The 21859-nt window shown below is 50.2% G+C and overlaps 2 protein-coding genes across 2 annotated transcripts in view; one reads left to right on the top strand and one right to left on the bottom strand.

Moving 5' to 3' along the window:
* Positions 1–54: 54 nt before the first annotated feature.
* Eif2b1 (eukaryotic translation initiation factor 2B subunit alpha) lies at positions 55–8582 on the top strand. Its single transcript, XM_021186936.2, has 9 exons — positions 55–133; positions 707–808; positions 2169–2305; positions 2416–2532; positions 4533–4645; positions 5502–5570; positions 6051–6126; positions 7294–7419; positions 7860–8582. The coding sequence occupies exons 1-9, from the start codon at positions 121–123 to the stop codon at positions 8022–8024; spliced, it is 918 nt and encodes a 305-aa protein (XP_021042595.1). The 5' UTR covers positions 55–120; the 3' UTR covers positions 8025–8582.
* A 17-nt stretch (positions 8583–8599) lies between these two features.
* Positions 8600–21859, bottom strand: part of Ddx55 (DEAD-box helicase 55) — a 16314-nt gene continuing 3054 nt past the window's right edge. Inside the window, 12 exon segments of the mRNA XM_021186833.2 lie at positions 8600–9829; positions 10085–10377; positions 11392–11560; positions 11880–11994; positions 13879–13971; positions 14559–14594; positions 14596–14688; positions 15727–15809; positions 18538–18727; positions 19539–19688; positions 20651–20713; positions 20829–20920. Of these exon segments, the coding sequence (XP_021042492.1) occupies positions 9653–9829; positions 10085–10377; positions 11392–11560; positions 11880–11994; positions 13879–13971; positions 14559–14594; positions 14596–14688; positions 15727–15809; positions 18538–18727; positions 19539–19688; positions 20651–20713; positions 20829–20920 (1554 nt within the window). The 3' untranslated portion in view covers positions 8600–9652.

Here is a 21859-nt window from a genome sequence, read left to right as displayed (position 1 = left end):
TCGCCGACGAGTGACGCCACGCACCCCGAAGGCGACGGAACTGACGCGCGAGAAGGGCGCCACGCTTGTCAGCCTGTGCTTCGCCGCCGGTGCCTTGCGAGGACGCCGCTCGAGGAAGCCATGGAGGACGCTGGTGAGTGTGTCCACGGAGCGGCGGGGGACACGCCGTCCGCGGCCTCCGCACTGGCGGCCTGAGCTCCGGGCGGACGCTTTTAGTTTAAAAGCGGACTGTAAACGTCTATGTCTGTGCACATGCGCAGACTCGATTGGCGGACGCGGCTCAAAAAGGCTGCAGGCGACATGGATGAAGTGGATGAGCGGAGTCCTTAGGATACTACTAGCCTCTGGTCTTAGCCCCTGAATGTTATGCCTTGTGCCCCAATAGCTTTTGTAAAATATGGAAGAAGTATGTCCCTGCCCACATCTGGCCCCCTTTAACTTTAAAGGCTGCTTCTTAAAAAATGGGTTTGCCTCTAAGGCGACCGTGGTGGCGCACTTGGGAGGCGGAGGCAGGCGGATTTCTGAGTTCGAGGCCAGCCTGGTCTACAGAGTGAGTTCCAGGACAGCCAAAGCTACACAGAGAAACCCTGTATCGAAAAACAAAAACAAAAAAAAAAATGCCTCTTAAGTTCAGCAGTTGTTACCAAACTCTCTGGCCTCTTCCTGCTGAGTTCAGTTGATCCTTTTTTTCCCCCTCTCTCCTTAGAGTTAATCGAATACTTTAAGTCTCAGATGAAAGGGGATCCTAACATGGCCTCGGCAGTCGCTGCCATCCAGACGTTGCTGGAGTTCTTGAAGAGAGATAAAGGTAAGAAGGGTCAGCCCCGAACGGTCTGGGCCTCAGGAAAGGCTTTAGATGACTATACGGAGTGTGAACAGGCAGACAATGTAGCTCTATGTACAGTCTCAAAGCCAGCCACTCTGTCCATGGTAGACTTGTGGGCCTGTAGGAAACCCTTGGGTTATCACCGAAAGGATTTCCAGCCACCTACAAAATATGGCCTGATGCAAGAGGCAACAATACAGCCTTGAATTAAAGGCTTACATTAGAGCAATAATTTAGCTTTGTAGTCGCGTACCAAGCGCCTAGCTTGTTCTTTATTCTGTGCAGGGCTATAATATTCCGGAATAAATTCTGGTATCAATATTCATAGAGACCTACTGAGTATTGAGTGTTAAGATCCTGGGCATAACATGACCTCTTATACAAAATGTGTGCCTTTTTCATTCTCATGGGATGGCCAAGAGGAGAATTTCTCCAACACAGCCTTGCATGTCTTCCCGGCATACATAACATACATTCGGATGCTTTGGAGCCTGCAGGTCTGTCTCACAGATCTCATCTGCCCCTGCTAAGTAATGACTGCCATGACCTTGCTGCAGACACCTTCCCCAGCGCTGCTCGTCTCTTTGACCTTTACTTTTTCTTTTGTTATTAGTGTGGGTGCACATGAGGACAGCTATTGGGAATTGCTTCTTTCTTTACTCCAGCCACCAGGCTGGCATCACAAAGCAGTTTGTCCATTTTGCCATATGGCCTTCTTGTTTTTATTTATCTATTATTTTTTTTTTTTTTTAAATCAAGTGTGTCCCTTTCTTAGGCCTTGGTGTCCCTGACATCTACACAGGAGCTGTCCTCACTGGTCTCCACATGTCTGAGTCCTTCATCAAGTCTTGATTTCAGTGGCCTGTAATGCAAGAGGCCAGCCTCGCAAAGAAGCTGGACCTCGCGTGTCATCCTGCCTTTTCCTGTCCTTGTTCCAGTTTGTAGCGTGTCTGTCTCTTTCTGTGCTGATATATTGTTCCATGAGAACAGAGCCCTCTCTCATGCAGCGTCTCCCAGTGGGTGGCACAGAGAAGCATCCAGTGTTCTTTGAAAGAGTGGGTGCACTGGGCAGTGGTGGCGCACACCTTTAATCCCAGCACTTGGGAGGCAGAGGCAGGCAGATTTCTGAGTTCGAGGCCAGCCTGGACTACAGAGTGAGTTCCAGGACAGCCAGGGCTANGGCCAGCCTGGACTACAGAGTGAGTTCCAGGACAGCCAGGGCTACACAGAGAAACCCTGTCTCGAAAAACCAAAAAAAAAAAAAAAAAAAAAAAAGTGAGCCGCAGACCAGCAAGGGCGGTGACACTAAATGAACATCACTTTCCTCACTTCATCATTGCAGGAGAAACACTCCAGGGCCTGAGAGCAAATCTCACCTACGCCATAAAAACCCTCTGTGGTGTGGACTCCTCAGTGGCCGTGTCCTCCGGAGGGGAGCTCTTCCTTCGCTTCATCAGCCTCACCTCCCTGGAGTACTCTGTAAGCCCCGCCCTCCCCCGGACCCCTCCTCTCTATGTGCCAATTCGGATGCCCTGGGCTTGGCTGGCAGCTCCCTCCCTCCTCCCTTCACTTGGCTCTTCCCTTCCCAGGACTACTCCAAATGTAAGAAGATCATGATTGAGAGAGGAGAGCTGTTCCTGAGAAGAATATCCCTGTCGAGAAATAAGATTGCTAATCTGTGCCATACTTTTATCAAAGATGGGGCGGTGAGTAGTCACCTCTTTTGTGCTGCTAAAATCAAGAGCTTTGGGGTCACACTGCTGGGCCTGGAATGCTGGCTCTGTCACCTACTGCAGGGACCGTGAACAGTCACTTCTCTGTCCTGAACTTTTCTTGTATGTTAATACGGGCAGCAGCTCCCAGCCTGGGTGAGGAGTGACTGAGCTGCTCTGTAGTGCACGCTGTAAATAGACATTATAGCGGCTCATCATTGTGAATGGGGAGAACATGAGACCAGCATGAGTGGGTCTTGGTATAATAGGCTTTTTACTTTTATGTGGGGCTGGAGGTTAAAGCAAGGACCTCTAACCTTCTAGACATGCTCTACCACTGAGCTACGCCCATAACCTCTTAGTAAGCTATTTTTTCCAAGGATTTTTGAATCACATGACTTTTGTATGTGTTTGTGTGAGTATACCTAGGTGCCACAGTGAGTGTGTGGGGGTCTGAGGAATTGAATCTTTCCACTGTGTAGGATCTGGGCATCACACTCAGGTCATCAGGCTTGGTGACAAGCACCTTTACCCACTGACCCATTTCACTGGCTCTGACTTTTATGATTGAGTTCTTAGCTGAAGTGAGTCTGCCCAGACTAGCTGTTACTGTGGTCACTGCCAAGCACCTTCAAGCCAGCATTGGCACTGGGTGGAACTGTCCAATTTATAGCTGTGACCTGTTCCTAGTTAAATGAGGAACAGCAGGCTCAGCCAGTCTCCAGCTTATCCACTCCCCCAGGTGATGAACCCTGTTTTCTTTATCACCTGCCTGCAGATGCTACTCTTGTGTTCACGGTCTGGGCCCCTCAGATGCTCACAAACCAGTTTCAGCACACGCTGTCCAAGACGGCTCCGCTGAAAAGACTGGCTCTGGGAGGCAGTGTGCCATCAGCACAGCCTCCCAGACCACGCCTGTGTTTGCTCACACCCTGACTCAGATCTCACCCTGGCTTTTACTGGGCTTCTCACCTTTGAAGTATGCTATTAAATACGTGAGAGGTTGTGGAAATGGTGGTGTCACAGACCTGGGCCATTGGAGGCCAGGCCACGACCCTCCTCTCCTTGGTTCACAGAGTGTGGCTGTAGTGTGGGTTTCTCGCCTACAATCTACAGCAACCTGCCCTTAGCCTTTTGACTGGGTTCAAAGCAGAGCTGTAGGATCTCAAAGCTGTGGGCAGGTCACCCGTGGACTTGCTAAATGCAGGCGCCTCAGGTCTAAGATGAGGCCTGAGCAGCCGTGGTTCTAGTGAGCAGTTATGACAGCCACGTCCACCACCTGGCCTGTGTAGTCCTCTGTTCTTAGAGCATAGGCCATGTGTGAGTCCACAAGTCACCACTGCACCACAGGTGGCTATATTACTGCACTGTGCTTGTCTGTCAGTTTTGAAAAACTTGTTAGCTCAGCTTGTGTCTAGTGGCTAGATTTTTACTCCTAGAAAAATGGGTGGCTGCATTAGTGGGGCATGTGACAAGAGGCACCTAGGGCCTGGTTCCACTGGCCTTCCACTGCCAGTGGCCTCATTTGACCACTGTTACTACCTACTCTTCCTGGCACTTGTAGGTCCAAGTATGCAAGCTCTATATCTTATGGCCTGGGAAGCCAACCCATGGGCCTCCAGATGTACTGGCTATGTGCCTTAGGGTTCTGCTGGGGAGATCGGTACACTAGTTTGGGGGGCAGAAATGTTGAAAAGTTGAAGCTCAGTGGGCTTGACCTTCAGCGTACTGTTATGTCACCCTTCTGATCATGGTTGGTTGTAGAATACTGGAGCCTCACCTGACAATAGGAGTTATACGGCAGTACAGACAGGGTGGGCAGTCGAATACTGGAGCCTCACCTGACAAGCAGGAGTCAAATGGCAGTGCAGACAGGGTGGGCAGTGGAGTACTGGAGCCTCACCTGACAAGCAGGAGTCAAATGGCAGTGCAGAGAGGGTGGGCAGTGGCTGGCAAGCAGCTTGCCCCTCTGATGGAGGTCTCTTGTTCCATAGAGAATTTTGACTCACGCCTACTCCAGAGTCGTCCTAAGAGTCCTGGAAGAAGCCGTGGCAGCCAAGAAACGATTCAGTGTGTATATCACGGAGTCGCAGCCCGATTTATCTGGGCAAGTATCTCGCCGCTGGCCAGGGAATCAACCTTGGCCTTGGACCCGTTCATGACTATTCCCGGCCTTGGGAGGAAAGTCCCTGTGGATCCCAGGGACACAGTGCAGGCTCTGGTGGTTTTGTTTCGTTTCCAATATTTTGGGTTTTTTAAGGGTTTTTCTTTAGGTAGTTACATCAGAGGAACATCAGGACACTAGATGAAAGACTTGGTGATTAACAGCCCCATCTCCAGAAAAGAAGAAAAGCAAACTTTGTTCTGTTTTCCTTGTGGTCCTGGGAAGTGAGCCTGTCTGCCCAGGCTGGTCAGACACTCTGGAGCCCAACCTCCGGCTCAGTGGGTTTTAGACACGGTTTCTCCGTGTTGCCTCGACTATCCTGAAAGATTGGTTTATTTTATGTGCATTGGTGTTTTGCCTAGATGGATGGATAGACAGATATAGATATCTTTGTGAAGGTATTGGGTCCTCTGGAACCGGAGTTACAGACCATTGTCATGCCATGTGGAGGCTGGGAATTGAACCTGGGTTCTCTGGAAGAGCAGCAGCCTATGCTCTTAACTACTGAGCCATCTCTAGCCCCCAACTCCATAACCATCTGTAATTTCTAGGGGATCCTATTCCGTCTTCTGGCCTCAGGCAGCAAGCATTCATGCATTGTACAGACATACATGCAGGCGAACCACTATTCACATAAAATAAAAACAACTACATCTAAAAAGAACTTGGTCCCTATTGGCTTGGTTCAGAATCAGCATCTGCCCCTTAAGCCACCGAGGTTACAGGACATGTCTGTCTAAATCAAGTTCATCGTGAGTCACTGTGGGGTCTCACTGTCATGTTTTCATGTCACCTTCAGTAAGAAAATGGCCAAAGCCCTCTCCCACCTCAATGTCCCTGTCACTGTGGTGCTGGACGCGGCTGTCGGGTAAGTGTGACTCTTCCTGTGTACCTGCATTGCTGGCTCCAAGCAGAGTTTGAATCCTGTCCATAAAATCTGACTGGGTAACATCTCTACTCTTAAAATACCGTATAGCAGGGTTATCACGAGGTCATGAGTGCAGGAGACAGGCTGCTGGGGTCTTGTTTCTCAGACCTGCTGTGCTGTGTCCGCATACCTGGCTATGGTCAGCAGTTAAGTGGTCACTGTGCTGTGTCCACATACCTACCTGGCTGTGCAGTGGCTCACTGGGAGCATCTTCCAAGTTGGGTCATCGGCATGTATGACCCACTGAAGAATAGTAGTCCTTTGAAAGAAAGCTCACTATTGAGGTGGCTAAGGGGCTCTTGGATAAGATCTTCAGTAGTACTGTCTTAAACAATAAACACCTACTGTCCCAGCACTGGGGCAGAGGCAGGTGAGTGAGTACCAGGCCAACCAAGTATTTCCATTTTTCTATTTCCTCAGCTATATCATGGAGAAAGCAGATCTTGTCATAGTTGGTGCTGAAGGAGTGGTAGAGAATGGAGGCATCATTAACAAGGTAGGTACTGTGCTCCCAGAAGCCCCACAGCCTGAGCCAGACCTTGTCAGCTTTCTTCTTTGGAGGCTGATCTTGGTGAATTTAGTCAGTAGCATTTACATTCATACACAATAGGTGGTTTTGTTTGGATCTGTGATTTGAGACCGGGTATTATGTAGCTCAGGATAGCCTCAAATTGTCTCAAACTCCTGTCTGTGCCTCCCAAGTGCTGAGATCATAGACATGACCGTCACACCCAGGCAAACTGGATTCAGCTTGGAATTGAGTGTCTCTGGTTTTGTTTCCATTTGATTGAGGACTTCCATCCCCAGGGTTTATTACATTTTCTCTGTCACTTACCTTGGAAACTATGACAAATGTCATAATCATATTAAGCTGTGCATGCGCTGTCATAATCTATGGTTCACTGGCGTTCAGCACATGCACACCATGCTATTACCAGTGTTTATAAAGCTTTCTATTTGTCCCAGATGGCCTTTTCTCATGTCCCTGGTCACCTTTGTTCTACTCTGTCCTGATTTTTCCAGGCCAGGGAACCACAAATAAGTAGATTTACATGACGCTCAGAGATTGACAAACTTCACTGGCCCCACTGCAGCAAGTGTCACTGCTGCGTGCTTTCAAGCAGTGTACTAGTCCATTATAACATGGCCATGTGCCCATGCTCACCTGTAGTAGACACTTGGATTTTCTTACTGTTGGCTGTGGTGCAGGGTGCAGCTGTAGACACTGGTCCTCGGTGTCTGCGACCCCCAAATACGGAAAGTGCTGGCTTATCTTAGACTGCACTTACTTTCTAACTGGTGATGCTGGCATCTTTTCATGTGCTTTGGGAACATTTATCTTGGAAGAAAATTTGTTTTCTTCCTTAAAAGGTCCTCTTTGAAGGCTAGGAATACAGCTTAGCTGGTAGAATGCCTGTCTAGCATACTGAAACCCTTAGTTCAAGCCCCAGCACTGAATAGACTAGGCCTGGTGGAACTCAGGTAATCCCAGCCTTAGGTGGTGTGGAGGGAGGAGGATCAGAAGTTCAAAGACACACTTGAGTGCAAGGCCAGCATGAAATACATTAAGAGACTGCCACGCCAAAATTACACTTACTCTGTGCTTCCTTCTGTTTCACTGAGCTATTCAAGCTCACCCTGTCCATTTTCTGTGGCTTCTCAGATTGGAACCAACCAGATGGCCGTGTGTGCCAAAGCCCAGAACAAACCCTTCTATGTGGTTGCAGAAAGTTTCAAGTTTGTAAGGCTCTTTCCACTCAACCAGGAAGATGTCCCAGATAAGTTTAAGGTAAGTTCTATGTATTTGACAGGGGTCTTTGACTGCACCCTGAAACCATAATGATCCAGAAAGTTCTTCCCTTCCCATTGCTGTTTCCTCCGGTGCTTTTCCAGTGTAGAGATGAGAACTGGACCTGGGCACATTTGTGGGCAAAACCTCATGTACATAGCACTCTGCAGAGAGGCTGGTAGCAGAACCCCAGTTTCTTCATCTCATCTCTGCTTTTACAAACCATGTGACCTTGGCCAGGCACTTCCATGGTGGCCTCCTCTTTCCTGTGGGATGGGAAGGTATCCTGGACACGCTGTCCCTGCCAGCCTGCTGCACAGCCAATATCCTGACCCATGGGTAGTCCTGGCAAGAGCTAACTTACAGCTCAAGCCAGGGTCTCAGCATTGCAGAGCCTGGACACAAGACCTGTCCAGCTAACCACGTTCTTTTCTCCTCAGTACAAGGCAGACACTCTGAAGTCGGTGCAGACTGGGCAGGATCTCAGAAAGGAACACCCATGGGTGGACTACACCTCCCCATCCCTCATCACCCTGCTGTTTACGGACTTGGGTGTGTTGACCCCATCTGCTGTAAGCGATGAGCTCATCAAGCTGTACCTATGAGCTGAGTCCTTCCTGCTGACATGCAGGCAGGAAGCACGCCGTGTGCAGGATGCGCAGCCTCTGCACTCCAGCCAACCAGGGGCCGAGACCGAGTCGGACATCACATGTCCTGAGGAATCCTTGACTTCTGCTCTGTCACATCTGAAGCATGTTCCCAGTTGTAGAACCAAGCTGAGGCACCCTGACAGTTTTCAGAAACCCAGTCTCGGGAAGGACAACTGAGATTACCAATGGCTGCAATCCTGAGGACAGGCGGCACACGAGGAGCAGGACCCCCTTCTCATAGCGCACTCAGACGGCTGAGTACAAACCTTACGGTGCCTCACAAGGCAGCAAACACCGGCTGACGGCATCTGGATTCGGGGCTCCCCTCATCAGGCTCAAGGCAGACAGGAGAAATTCCAACGGAGGAGCCTTTCCGGCGGCACTGCTTGTGTACACACGTTGTCTGTACAAAATCCGAGTTTACTTTAAACATGTTTAGAACCCAAACAGCTTTTTAAAGTTAAATGTGGAAACAAATCAGGATCTTTTCAAATAAATTATATGAACAATTTAGATATGGTATTGCCTCATCGAAGTTGTTGACACAGACCAGAAACAGTGCAAGCAAATTGGGCAGAACCCTTTAACAAGAAAAGGCCTAACTTCTCGGGGTAGGAGCCCCTTCCTGGTTTCAAGACACCACCAGAGCCTGTTCCAAAATGCTCTCAACCCCACTCTGGGTGTCGTGACCGCAGCCTGTGGCCCCAGAACATGGGAGGCTAAGGCAGGAGGGTCAGTCTGAAGTCAGCCTGGACGACATGGTTGTCTTAGGGTTTCGTTTCCGTGTACAGACACCATGACCAAGCAAAGTAAAGGCAAATATTTAATTGGGGATGGCTGACAGCCCCAGAGACTTAGTCTATTATCATGGTGGGAAGCAGGGGAGTGTGTAGGCAGATGTGGGGCTGGAGAAGCCCAGAGTTCTACATCCTGACCCAAAAGCAGCCAGGAGGCTTTCTCCCACACACACTGGGTGGCGCTTGAGACTAGGAAACCTCAAAACCCACCTCCACCATGACACACTTCCTATGAGGCCACATCTAATAGTGCCGCTTCGTGTGGACCAAGTATATGCAAACCACTACAAGAGTGTAGCCCCTAGTGCAATGAGAAGAGAGGAGGAAAAGACAAAAAACCCTGCACACAGGCCCCTCTGCCTCTGTGGGTGCTCCTGGTAGGGCTACAAAGGACATGCGACATTTGGGGTGAGAGCAGGCAAGGAGATGTCAAGTGCCTGGGAATAAATACTTAGAGACTTTACAAGGCCTAAAATCAAGTATACTTCATTATCTGTCTGAAAAGGAGTGGGAATTACACACACACATACACACATGTTTTAAGTCTGTAATAGAGCACAAAAACCATCCAAAAAAAATATAATTAATCAAAATAAATACTGAGATCTGTTATTTACATTCTAATAGCTAAGCACACTTCTGTGAGATTATGGGAGTCTCATAGTACTCGTGTGTGCAGTCCTTTGGTTTCTCCCAGGCTGAACAGACAGCTTTCCAGATAGTCCTCCAGATAGCAAAAGTAGAAATATGGGGCCAGTGAGGTGACCTTCACCCGAGGCTCTGAGATCAACTGTCCTCTTCCGAGTCTGAGACACCTAAACCTGTCAGCTGGACTGTCCTTTTGGCACTTGTCAACAACCCTTTCTCAAATTCTTCTTCTGTGATTTTACCTTTTTTAAATTTTTTCAAGAGCCTCGTATCATTAAGGAGTTCCTCCATGTCTTCATCATCGACATCAGAACCCTGAGTGCACAAGAAGCAACACGAGTGTCAGCTTTGGGTCTAGAGAGCAGAGACCCTGTGAGATCTACGAGCTCTGAGGTCATCTAACACAGCAGCCTAACCAGGGGCCCCAGAAGTGACTGGGGCCAGCAGAGAGGGTGGGAGACAATGTGCGCAGCTCAGGCTGGGGTGAACCGTGCTGTTCTGGTGACATTACATGTCTTCCCAGTGCAATGTCACAAGGTGGAGTTTATAGAATAGAGAACAACACATTACCTCATCCTTCTTCCGTTTTGCATTCATCTTCTTCTTCCTTTCCTTCTTGGCCTTCTGCTTCGACCAAGCTTTATTTTTGATGAATTTTCTCCTTCCTTCATTTTCTGTCCTCTCTTTTCTTTTTTGCTCCAGAAGTTTCTGCCTCTGTTTTTCTCTAATCTTATCTTTAAATGGAATGGTATCGGTATCGATGTCCGCTGGTACAAAGTCAGGAAACTGCTTTCCCCTTAGCTCAGGCATCTTGGGCATCCTGAGCAGGGCAAAGCCTCGAGCAAGCCCGGCAAAGTCAATGTCTGAAAGCAAAGAGCTCCGTCAGCACCAGGAGGTAGCACAGTCACACGGCAGTGATGGCGCACGCCTCTAATGCCAGCGCTCAGACGCAGAAGCAGGAGGAACTGTGCGATCAAGGCCAACCTGGTCTACAGAGTGAGTTCCAGGACAGCCAGGGCTACACAGAGAAACCCTGTCTCCAACCTACCCCTCCACACCCCAAAAAAGTAATAAATTTACTTTAACTAGAAGTTTTTTTTTTAATTTATTTATTGTTATATGTAAGTACACTGTCTTCAGACACACCAGAAGAGGGAGTCAGATCTCATCACAGATGGCTGTGAGCCACCATGTGGTTGCTGAGATTTGAACTCAGGACCTCTGGAAGAGCAGTCAGTGCTCTTAACCACTGAGCCACCTCTCCAGCCCCTTAACTAGAATTTTTTAAAAGGCTTATTTATACAGGTGAGCACATTCACTCTCTTCAGACACACTAGAGGAGGGCATCGGATCCATGACAGACAGATGGTTGTGAGCCAATATATGGGTGCTGGGAATTGAGCTTGTAACCTCTGAAAGAGCAGTCAGTGCTCTGAACCACTGAGCCATCTCTTCAGTCCCTAATTAGAATTTTGTAAGCAACTTTTTTTTTTCAAGGTGGAAATGGCAGCTAATTTGCATCTACTCAGAGTCCCCCCCCCTTTTTTTTCCATTTTTCTTTTTCCTTCTTTTTTTTTTTAAATTTTATTATTATTATTATTATTTATTTAGGATTTTCTTTGAGAGGTTTAGAGGACACTAACCCTAACAGGCCATTAAGACAATGCATCCCTGACACCCAAAGAAAATGATTATGCCAGGCACAGTGGCACAAAACTTTAATCACCCCCAGCTTTTATACCAGTACTCGATAGGCAGGTGAGGAGGAGCTCTCTGAGTCTGAGGCCAGCCTGGTCTACATAGCAGGGCTAGCCAGGGCTACAGAAAGACCCTGTCCAAAGAAAAGCCATGTTAAAGAAGGCGAAGCCCGGGCTTACCCTTCAGCCTGAAGATGAGGCTACACTCGTGCTTCGCATAAGCCTGCACGAAGGACACAAAGGCTTTCATGCCCTTCTCGAACACGGCTCTGTCAGCCAGGGCCATGGCCCGGAGCTTCGGCAGAAGGTCTACAGTGTTTCTCTGGAGGCTCATCTCCTGCAGGGGGCACTAAACAGAGACCACCATCTCACTATTCCTGCGGTCCTTCCAACCCCAGCGCCCCCAGCTAATAAACCAAGGACACACCATGCAGAGCTCCAAATGCCAGGAGCCAAGTCCAGCCTGAGGACATCTCTTAGTCAAAAAGGACTTTAGGGAGTTTTCTTAAAGTTTCAAAATGACATTGCACATAAGAAATCCTAACCAGTAAGGGCAACAATAGGAGGCGTCCCCAAGTCATGGTGCTGGCTGATGCCCCCCTCGCCCAGCCCCTCCCTCCTTCCTCTCGGGTTGTGACCCGCAGCTACCAGGCCAGCACGCTGCTTACTTTCTGGTTGATGGCCAAGAAGTTGATGTAGGCCTCCTCCATGGGTAGCAGGAACACCAGAGCGCTGCCACCGTGGCCAATGCGGGCTGTGCGTCCACAGCGATGCACGAAGGCACTGGGGGAACAGGGTGGGGTGGTACCCCAGGGGTCGCAGTGAGCACAGCCAGGCTCCAACCAGGAAGGTACCCAGTGCTGCACAGAGCCATCAGGCCCCACAACTCAGGGCCCATGTGACCACAAGCCAGAGAGCATAGAAGAGCTGCAAAGAAACAGACGCTGCCAACAGGACTGTAAGGGACTAGAGGTCTAGTGGCCCTGAGGACATCTGACTAAAGCTGGGCTTCAGGGCCACACAGCAGGGAAAACTGAGAAGCAATGAAGGGCATTGAGGAAAAGTGCCCTGGAATAACAGGCATCAGAAAAAGCATCCCTTAAATGTGTGAGGAAAACCAAGCACGGTGGCTCTCGCCTTTAATCCTAGCACAGCTAAGGCAGAGGTCTATATACAGAGGGAGGCAGTCTGGTCTATATACAGAGGGAGGCAGCCTGGTCTATATACAGAGGGAGGCAGCCTGGTCTATATACAGAGGGAGGCAGCCTGGTCTATATACAGAGNTGGTCTATATACAGAGGGAGGCAGCCTGGTCTATATACAGAGGGAGGCAGCCTGGTCTATATACAGAGGGAGGCAGCCTGGTCTATATACAGAGGAAGGCAGCCTGGTCTATATACAGAGGAAGGCAGCCTGGTCTATATTCAGAGGGAGGGAGCCTGGTCAATACACAGAGGGAGGCAGCCTGGTCTATATACAGGGGGAGGCAGCCTGGTCTATATTCAGAGGGAGGCAGCCTGGTCTATATAGAGGCAGCCTGGTCTATATACAGAGGGAAACAGCCTGGTCTATATACAGAGGGAGGCAGCCTGGTCTATATAGAGGCAGCCTGGTCTATATACAGAGGGAAACAGTCTGGTCTATATACAGAGGGAGGCAGCCTGGTCTATATTCGGAGGGAGGCAGCCTGGTCTATATTCGGAGGGAGGCAGCCTGGTCTATATACGGAAGGAGGCAGCCTGGTCTATATACGGAGGGAGGCAGCCTGGTCTATATTCGGAGGGAGGCAGCCTGGTCTATATACGGAGGGAGGCAGCCTGGTCTATATACAGAGGGAGGCAGCCTGGTCCCAGAATGAGCCCCAGGACAGCTGGGCTACACAGAGAAACCTGCCTTGAATAACCAACCAAAAAGAAACAAGTGTGTGAGGGGCGAGGGGTGTCCGCCCCCCTTTGACAGTAGTCTGTTGCTCTTTTCAACATTCTCTAATTTGCACTCAGCATGAACTCTCAGTAGTGGGGTTTTCGTCCATGTTTATCCCTCTGCACACACCCTGCTGCAGACAGTGTCTCGATGCAGCAGCCCAGGTTCCTGAACCTGCCTGCATGCCATCCTAAGCTCAGCCTTCTGAATACCAGGGTTAAAAGTGGGAGCCACCACATCTGTCTGAAAGTGACTGCTACAACAACACACTATTAATTAACATGTCAAAAGCTATCAGGCCGTTAGCCTACTACTGCCGTTTAATCTAGGTAATAGAGCTTTAAGTTTCAAAACTTTAAGCCAAATGTAGCAATCCATGCCTGTAACCCCAGCACTCAAGAGATGAAGACAGACCCCTTAGAAGTTCGAGATTATCTCATACAAAACAAACAAATGAATCATTTTGTTTATTTTGGTTTGGTTTTGGTTTTGGGTTTTTGTTTTTTCGAGACAGGGTTTCTCTGTGTAGCCCTGGCTGTCCTGGAACTCACTCTATAGACCAGGTTGGCCTTGAACTCAGAAATCCGCCTGCCTCTGCCTCCCAAGTGCTGGGATTAAAGGCGTGCGCCACCACGGCCCGGCTAAGAATCATTTTAAAACGTCAGAAATCTCACTGCATGCACTTCCTCCAGATCCCTATCTCGCTCAGCCCACTCCCCGACAGAGGATCAGCACCCTGCATACCTGGCATTGCTGGGAGGGTCGTACTGCAAAACCCAGTTTACTTCGGGTATATCAATTCCCCGGGCCATCACATCGGTGCACACCAAGATCCCACTAGGAGGGAGAGAGGAGCACTGTGAAGAGCAGCCATGCTCTGCGACCTGCAGTGCGACCTGCAGTGCAACCTGCAGCGCACCCCAGCGAAGCACTCCCGAGCTGCCCACACACACTGCTACATTCTTTAATGTGATCTTTTCATTTCTTTTTTCTTCCTCCTACAACCTTCCCCGACTTTATACACTGCCATCAAAAGTGGGAGGTGGAGGAGGCTGGAGAGATGGCTCTGCAGTTCAGAGCTTACAGGAGTCCCAAAGCTAAGGGACTATGTTTATTGTTATTTACCCAGGAGCAAGCAATCGGACAAACCTCCACTGTGCCGGGGCCTGGGAGCCACAGCAGTGAACACACTTCAGCTTCTGACTGCAGGGGCCCGCGATGGAACAGGGAGATCCAGTAACTAAGCAAGTGACCCAGGCTCAGTATATGGGGTGAGGGTCCAAACCAGACTCTGGGTGTCCTCAAGGACATAGTAACTGGGTACTACTCTGCTCCGGAGGGCAGAGGGAAAGGGGTGAGTGTAGGACCTGAGGAGTAGGGTGACTGTCTGTCTGCCGCCGCCAAGGACAGCTACCCCGACTCACCTGGGCAGCTTGCGGAACTCCATGAAGATCTTATTGCTTGTACTTCATCTTCCCGTGGATGCACAGGATCTTCACTTTCTTCATGAGCGCCTCCAGGGCCTTCCCGTAGTATTCCACACACGCACATGTGCTGTGTAGGAGAGGGGACCCGCTCAGTCACCAGCCACCTGGGTCCCCAAGCTGGGGAAGGNTGCAGAGACGNGCAGAAGTGACAGATCAGGGTCCTCTTGAGAAAGTGAGGACAGANTTGCTGACAAGGGGACCTTGGCTGGAGAGATGGCTCAGGGATTAAGACCTGGGTTCAATTCCCAGCAACCACATGGCAGCTCACAACTATTTGTAACTCTGGTTCCAGGGGACCTGACACACTCATACAGACATACATGCAGGTAAATTAATCACTTAAAAGTTTTTTTTTAAAAAGGCCCATAAATGGAAATCTGCAGCTGCCAAGGTTGGGGGTAGGGAATCTCTAGGAAATCCCAGAGACCCGGGATGAGGGAGGCTCCCAGGAGTCAATGGGGGCAAGCTGAGCCGAGCTGCCTAACAAGGAGGATGTGGGCCCTTAAGAGGCCACCTCCTGTAGCCAAGCCAGACTCCCAATGGAGGGATAAGGAAAGTCAACCCACCCACAGAACTTTCACCCCAAATTTGTTCTGTCTAAAAGAACTGCAGGGACAGAGATGGAGCAGAGACTGAAGGAATGGCCAACCGATAACCAGCACAATTTGAGACCCACCCCAGGGGCAAGCCGATGCAGATACCCACAGCCAAACATTGGACGGAGACTGGGAACCCTTATGGAAGGCCCTGAAGGGGATAGGAATCCCACAGGAAGACCAGCAGTGTCTACTAAGCTGGACCCCTGGGAGCTCTCAGACTGAGCCACCAACCAAAGAGCACACAAGGGCTGGCTGAAGCCCCTGGTGCATATGGAGCAGAGTCGCTTTGTCTAGCCTTAGTGGGAGAGGAGGCGAGGCATCCCGCAGAGACTTGATGTGCTGGGATAGGGGGGCCCCACCTTCTCAGAAGCAAGGGGGAGGGGGATGGAGGGATGGACGTCACCGTGGTGTGAGCTACAGGATGCGGTGTGGGCTGAAGAGGCTGGGTTTGTCAGCCTCACAGCCGAGCACCTCCCCTGCCTCTCCAGCCACAGCCTGGGCACTACCTGAAGAAGACTAAGTGCTTCTCCTGCTGACGGCTCCGGAGGAAGTGGACCAGCTGGTTGAATTTCTCATCTGCCTTACAGATCTATGGGGGGAGAGGGGGCGGTTAGGGGAAATCACATATCACATACATGTAAAAGTAAAGTAATCCCATAGCTGGTCTCAGATTCAGCCTCCCGACCCTACCCCCTATCCCCCACCCCCCACCCCCAGCCCCTCTTTCTGGAGACCAGGCCTCTCTCACAGCCCAAACTGGTCTCAAACTNTTCAAGACTGGCCTGTAAGTCCCAGTCCTGTCTCCACCTCCTGAGGTACACCAGCGCACCCAGCATAGCTTCTATCTGTTTGTGTGATTATGCTGGCCTATTCGGAGGGCACCCATGACAGAGGTGGGAGGGTGTTGTGCCCACACTGAAACCAAGTTGTTGTTCACCCACTGAGCCACTTCACTGGCCCGTCCCCTGAACGACTGAGGAATCCCATTTCCTCCAGAACAAGGCAGACTTAGAGGTGACATCTGTCAGCCTGCANGGCTCAGAGAAGCTGAATCGAGTGCTGCTGCCAGTGTTCAGTTTAAGTTGTATAACTGGGGAGCACAGCCATATGAGGTGACTGTTCCCAGAGCCAGCACACAGCCGGGCCGGGACAGCTCCCTGGCCCAGGCGTCCGTCAGTGGGTCTAAGGAAAACCAGGAACCCCGTTCCCTCCAAGCTTGACTCTGGGGCAGGACCCTGAAAGTGGCACTCTAAGGCAAGCATGGCTTTCCAGAAATGAATATCCATGACGACCTGAAGAGCTGCCGGAGACAGGCTCCAACTGGAAACATTCAGTCCTGGTAAATGGGATTCTCCGGATTTTAGCAAAACTAACACTGTAGGTTAAAACATTTAACCCATGGAGCATGGGCGCTCTGGACCGTAATCCCAGGACGCGTAAGGGAGACTGAGGATAANGAGTTCAAGGCCACTCTCAGATACGTACTATCTCAAAAAAAGAAAAAAAGAAAAACTGTTTTTTGAGTCTTGGACTCACTGTATGTAGTCCTGGATGGCCTGGAACTTGCTACATAGACCAGGATGGCTTCTAATTCAGAGAAAAGCCTTCTAATTTCTGCAAATAAAAATGTGAACTTCCCAGCACTCGGGAGGCAGAGGCAGGCAGATTTCTGAGTTCGAGACTAGCCAGGTCTACAAAGTGAGTTCCAGAACAGCCAGGGCTGTACAGGAGAAACCCTGTCTCCAAAAACCAAAAACCGAAAAAAAAAAAAAAAAGTGAACCGCTACTTCCAGACAATAAGTAAACTTTTCAAAAGTTCCTCTGGGCTAGAATGATGGCTCAATGGTTAAGAGCATGCCTTCTCTTCCAGAAGAAAACACACACACACACACACACACACACACACACACACACACACACACCACAGGCATGCACTCTACAGGCAAACACATATAAAATATTTTTAAGTTTTAAAAAAGTTCTCTTGCTCACACATTTCTAAACAGTCATCTAAATGACTGAGTCGTTGGCCATGGTGGAATCTATGTGGTTCACTGACGCCTCACACCCTGAACCAGTATGTGGGTTGATCACTAGCCAACAGCCCTCTGCCATGCGTGCTACCACAGCACACATTCTACGAGGGACAAAGCTGAGACCCCCCCAAAGTCCTGCCCTGGCTGCCCCTGCTCTGTACTGAGTGCTGTGTCCTGCCGCTCCTGGAAGACTGCCCTCCTGCCTTCTTAAGCAATGCCTGAGGCCAAGCCAACCTACGTTTCCGGGGCACCCAATGTCAACACCGTTCAGGCCAGCCTCATTTCTGTGGGTAGTGGAGGCTGAGATATCCCTCAGGGTCTAAAGAAACGACCCCCTCACTCTACAGGGTCAGAGTGCCTGAAAACACTGTGACCTGAGAATTGTCCAAATTCCTTAGTGCTGCCACACTATGACCCATCCTAGGAACAGAAGACAACAGAACCATGAGGCCTAACCATCAAATCCCACACACTCAACCCCTCCCCTAGGAGGGGAGGCACAAAAAGGCATGGGGGACTTCCAGCCACAAAACCAACAGGGTCAGACTCAGGTTAGAGAGGTGACGGGGGGGGGGGGCTGTGGAGCAGAGCAGGACGCAGCAGAGCTCGATTAGCCTATAGGGTCTGCTGGGTCTCATCTGCACACCCAGCTCCACCTTGTCATCACAGGCGCGCACACACACACACACACACACACACACACACACACCCCTCACACCCAAGTGAGTGTGATCACTCAGCACAGGAGCTTTAGAGGCAAGGTGCTTAACATGTATTTATGCATGGCCAACAAGGATGCTAGGCAGGCAAAGGTGCGCCATCAGGCCGGCAACCTGAGGAGAACAGGCTCTCACAACTGTCCTCTGACTGCTACAGACAGACAAATAAATACAACTAACTTTTAAGATACATTTATGCTGGGTATGGTGCTGCATGTCTTTAATCCTGGCACCCTTGGAACAGAGGCAGGAGGATATCTGTGAGCTCGAGGCCAGCCTGCTCTACACAGAGAGTTCCAAGAGAGTCAGAACTACAAAATAAAGAGACCCTTTCTCAAAACACCAAAAAATAAAAATACATTTATGTTACCATTAACTTAGCCATTCATTTAACAAGCAGAATCGCTCGTCATCTGGCCAATTGTTCTGGCTGTCTCCCAATGCATTTCAAATTGCTGAAAGGACATACCCATACATTTATTTCCCCGTGAGTTGTGAGGGCAGCCCCAGCTCCCACCATCGCCGCCTCACAGCAAGACATGGCAGCAGGCCCTGTGCTCACCATATAGTGGTTCTCCAGGTGGGATGGGGTCTTCTGGGTGCTGCTGGCTGCCACACCCTTCTCCTTCACTGAGGTTCGGACAGGGTTCCGGAGGCCTGCTCGCACCAAGTTCTCCACTTCCTGTGTCTGTGTGGCTGAGAAGAGGCCTGTTCTCCTCTGCTTTGGCAAAAACTCCAGGATTGTGTTGATGCTGGAAACAGAGNGCACGCACNCATTTACACATGATTTAAAGAGCAGAGGAGCCAGGTGAAGAGNGAGGGACGCCGAGGCAAGAGGACTGCAGAGTCCAAAGCCAACCGAGGCTACATAGCTACGTTCTAGATAGCCTGGGCTACACAGTAAGATCCTGCAAAGACGAATCAAATATTACAAGACCAGATGGCTAGGGATACCATTCAGTGACGGCCACACATGCGGGAGGCACGGTGCTCGGCAGCACTGTGAAAACCAGCTCCATGAGAAAAAGACAATGAGAGAGGATTTAAGGTCATTAAGACATTTAAGTGTCACACCACTGGGAAATAAATTACAACTCCCTTTCCTCCTCTANACCTTCAACGTGTTCCCAATGTAAACGTCTAATAATCGACAAGCTACATACGTGAATCATACCTAAAGACAGTTTATTGAACNACATAAACAAATCAGAGAAACTGGGATGGAAAACCGTAGTTTCAGAAACTCAGAAACAGAGAAACGGGAACCAGCCAGGCACACTGGCTCGTCTGTCTGTGCTCCTGCTGTACAGGAGTCTGAGGTAGGAGGATGCAGAGCTCACAGCCAGCCTGGGCCACAGAATGAGACTTTACCTCAAACTTTAATACAAATACATGGATTCAATTTTTAAAAATAAAAGAAGTGGAATGAAGCCAGGTGACAGAACCCGAGGTCTGAAGTGCTACCGCAGGGTGACAATGATAGTCCTTAGCTGTGAGGCAAGACGGAAAAAGGCCTGCCCTCGCCCAGGCTCACCCACCCCTGCGGAGCCCACTTTCTAGTACCTTGCCTCAAAGCCCATGTCAAGAAGTCTGTCTGCCTCGTCCAGGACCAGCACATCCAGGCTCTTCACACAGCTGGCCAGGTCCAGACCCTCAGACTTCCTCCGGAACATGTCCTCCAGGCGGCCTGGGGTGGCCACAATGATGTTCCCGCTTTGGAAAGAAAGTTCCCATTTACCACTGCACCATGGCTCTCAGAAACATGGATGACAGCTACCAACATACCAAGTCCCCACCCTGCAAAACCATCTGAATCCCCAGCAGAATGATGACTGCAGGGTAGGAACAGCAAGGCCCGGGGGAGAGGAGGACGGGATTACAGGCCAGGATTCTGGCAAAGTGCACAAGCTCTATCCCAGGCACACCGCTGGCACACAGCCACACCTTTATTCCTACTATATACTATCTCTGCCATCGCTGTCCAGCAGAGAAACTGCAACACAACCCCACTTGGCCCACACAACTCAGGCTGACCTCTGACCTGCAGCACACCACATCAAGGAACACAAGGGTAAAGGAAAGTAGATTGGTGCCAGGGTAGCTTACAGGCATAGCCTTGTCTGATATGCATAAGGACCAGGGTTCAAATCCCAGCTCCCTACAAGAAATAGGGAAGAAGCAAGAGGGAGAGACAGAGGGAAGAAGGGAGAAAAAAGGAGAAGAGGAGGAAAGAAGGAGGGGAAAGGGAGTGGAGGGAAGGAAGCTGGACCAGCAGACTGAGGCCCTAATGTGTCCCTGCACACTGGCCGCCTATAACATGTTTTTGCACAATGTAGACAACAAGCAACAGTTGAAACAAATCTGAAGACGCATGCACACTTGGGATTCTACCCACTGAGACAGATATTCACAAGCTGGCAGCAACAGCAGCCAGACTTGCCAGACAAGGCTCAAGCAGGTGAGTACCAGGGGCACCAGGTGTCCCCAGCCTTGTTGACGCACCTGCCCCGACTCCCAAGGGAACGTGAGCCTACGAGGCCTATGAAGTGTCCACAGAGCCAAGGGGACCAGGAGGTGGGCAGGTCCCCAAGGGTGACCCCAGTGAGCCTGAGGTCCAGCACAGAGACTCTCAGCTGAGGGCAAGAGAGGACAGGAGCAGGGACTTGCAGGCTTACCCATGCTGTTTGAACCTCTCCACATCTTCTCCAGGGTTCCGGCCTCCGATCCACAAAATCTGGCTGAAACAGGCAACGGGACTTGGAGCGAGTGTGGCAAGATATAGCAATCCAGGCCAGTAAGGGATCCCGCCACCCACCACCCCAAGTGCCATCTCCAGGGCCCTGCACCAAACACCTGAACTGCGGGAAGTGCTTTGTGAAGTGTGACAGGACCTCAGCGATCTGAATGGCCAGCTCCCGAGTCGGGGTGATGATGATGGCTCCTACCTGCCCACAGGGAGGGGGAGACCCCAGGGTCAGCATCCTGTGAGAACCAGGGTGGATCGCATAACTGTATCCTCCATCCTCAGACAGTTTCTGGATCTTTTTACAACGGTCTCAGCAAATCAAGGGCTTTGAAGGGCAGCTCAGAGGCAGAGCACTTGCCTACCACGAACAAGGCCCAGCATCACAAAATAAACAAGTAATCAACGTAGGGCCACACAGATGGTTCAGAGGTTAAGGGCACTGACCACTCTTCCAAAGGACCCAGGTTCAATTCCCAGCACCCACATGGCAGTCATCATCATCTATAACTCCAGTTCCAGAGGATCTGATGGCCTCTGCAGGCACCAGGGGCACAGACAGACAGGCATGCGGGCAAAGCACCCATATACATACAAATAAATAAAATAATAATAATTTTTAATAAAAACCAACTAAGGACTGGGTGACGTCTAAACCTGACGTCATCTGTCATGGTTCACTGTGGACCCATGGCCAACAGCACTGCAGCTCAGGCCTGAAGGAATGGACACCTGACCCGTGTTTTCTCCGTATGTCATAATGTCATATAGTCACGCCTGACAGCACATCACTGTACCAGAGGCATTTAGTTACTTGGCTATTTGAATGAGATACCCTCTCTAATCTCTGGCAGTTGCCCCCTTGGTCCCCAGTTGGTGGCGGCTGTTTGGGTAGGGTTAAGAGGTGTGGCCTTGCTAGGCAAAGTCACTGGGAGCAGGTGTTGAGCCTAACCATTTCCAGTTTTCTCTCTGCTTCCTGTTAAAGTCTAAAACTATGAGTTCTCAGCTTGCTCCACAAGTCTCCATGTGATGAGCTTAGACCCTCATCCCTCTGAACTGGAAGCCCAGGTAAACCCTCCCTTCTATAAATTGACTTGGTCATGGTGTCTTTTTTTTTTTTTTTTTTTTTTTTTTGGTTTTT

Source organism: Mus pahari, chromosome 23, assembly GCF_900095145.1.
Source record: "Mus pahari chromosome 23, PAHARI_EIJ_v1.1, whole genome shotgun sequence".
Lineage (NCBI taxonomy): Eukaryota > Metazoa > Chordata > Mammalia > Rodentia > Muridae > Mus > Mus pahari.
The sequence above is the reverse complement of the archived record's forward strand: the minus strand, read 5'-3'. Positions and strand labels throughout refer to the sequence as shown.

What these genes read in the sequence shown, in the direction of transcription:
- Eif2b1 (XM_021186936.2), top strand. An exon ending in TCACCTCCCTGGAGTACTCT is followed by an intron (nt 2,306 to 2,415) that starts GTAAGCCCCGCC and finishes TTCCCTTCCCAG; the next exon opens with GACTACTCCAAATGTAAGAA. An exon ending in ATGGAGGCATCATTAACAAG is followed by an intron (nt 6,127 to 7,293) that starts GTAGGTACTGTG and finishes GTGGCTTCTCAG; the next exon opens with ATTGGAACCAACCAGATGGC.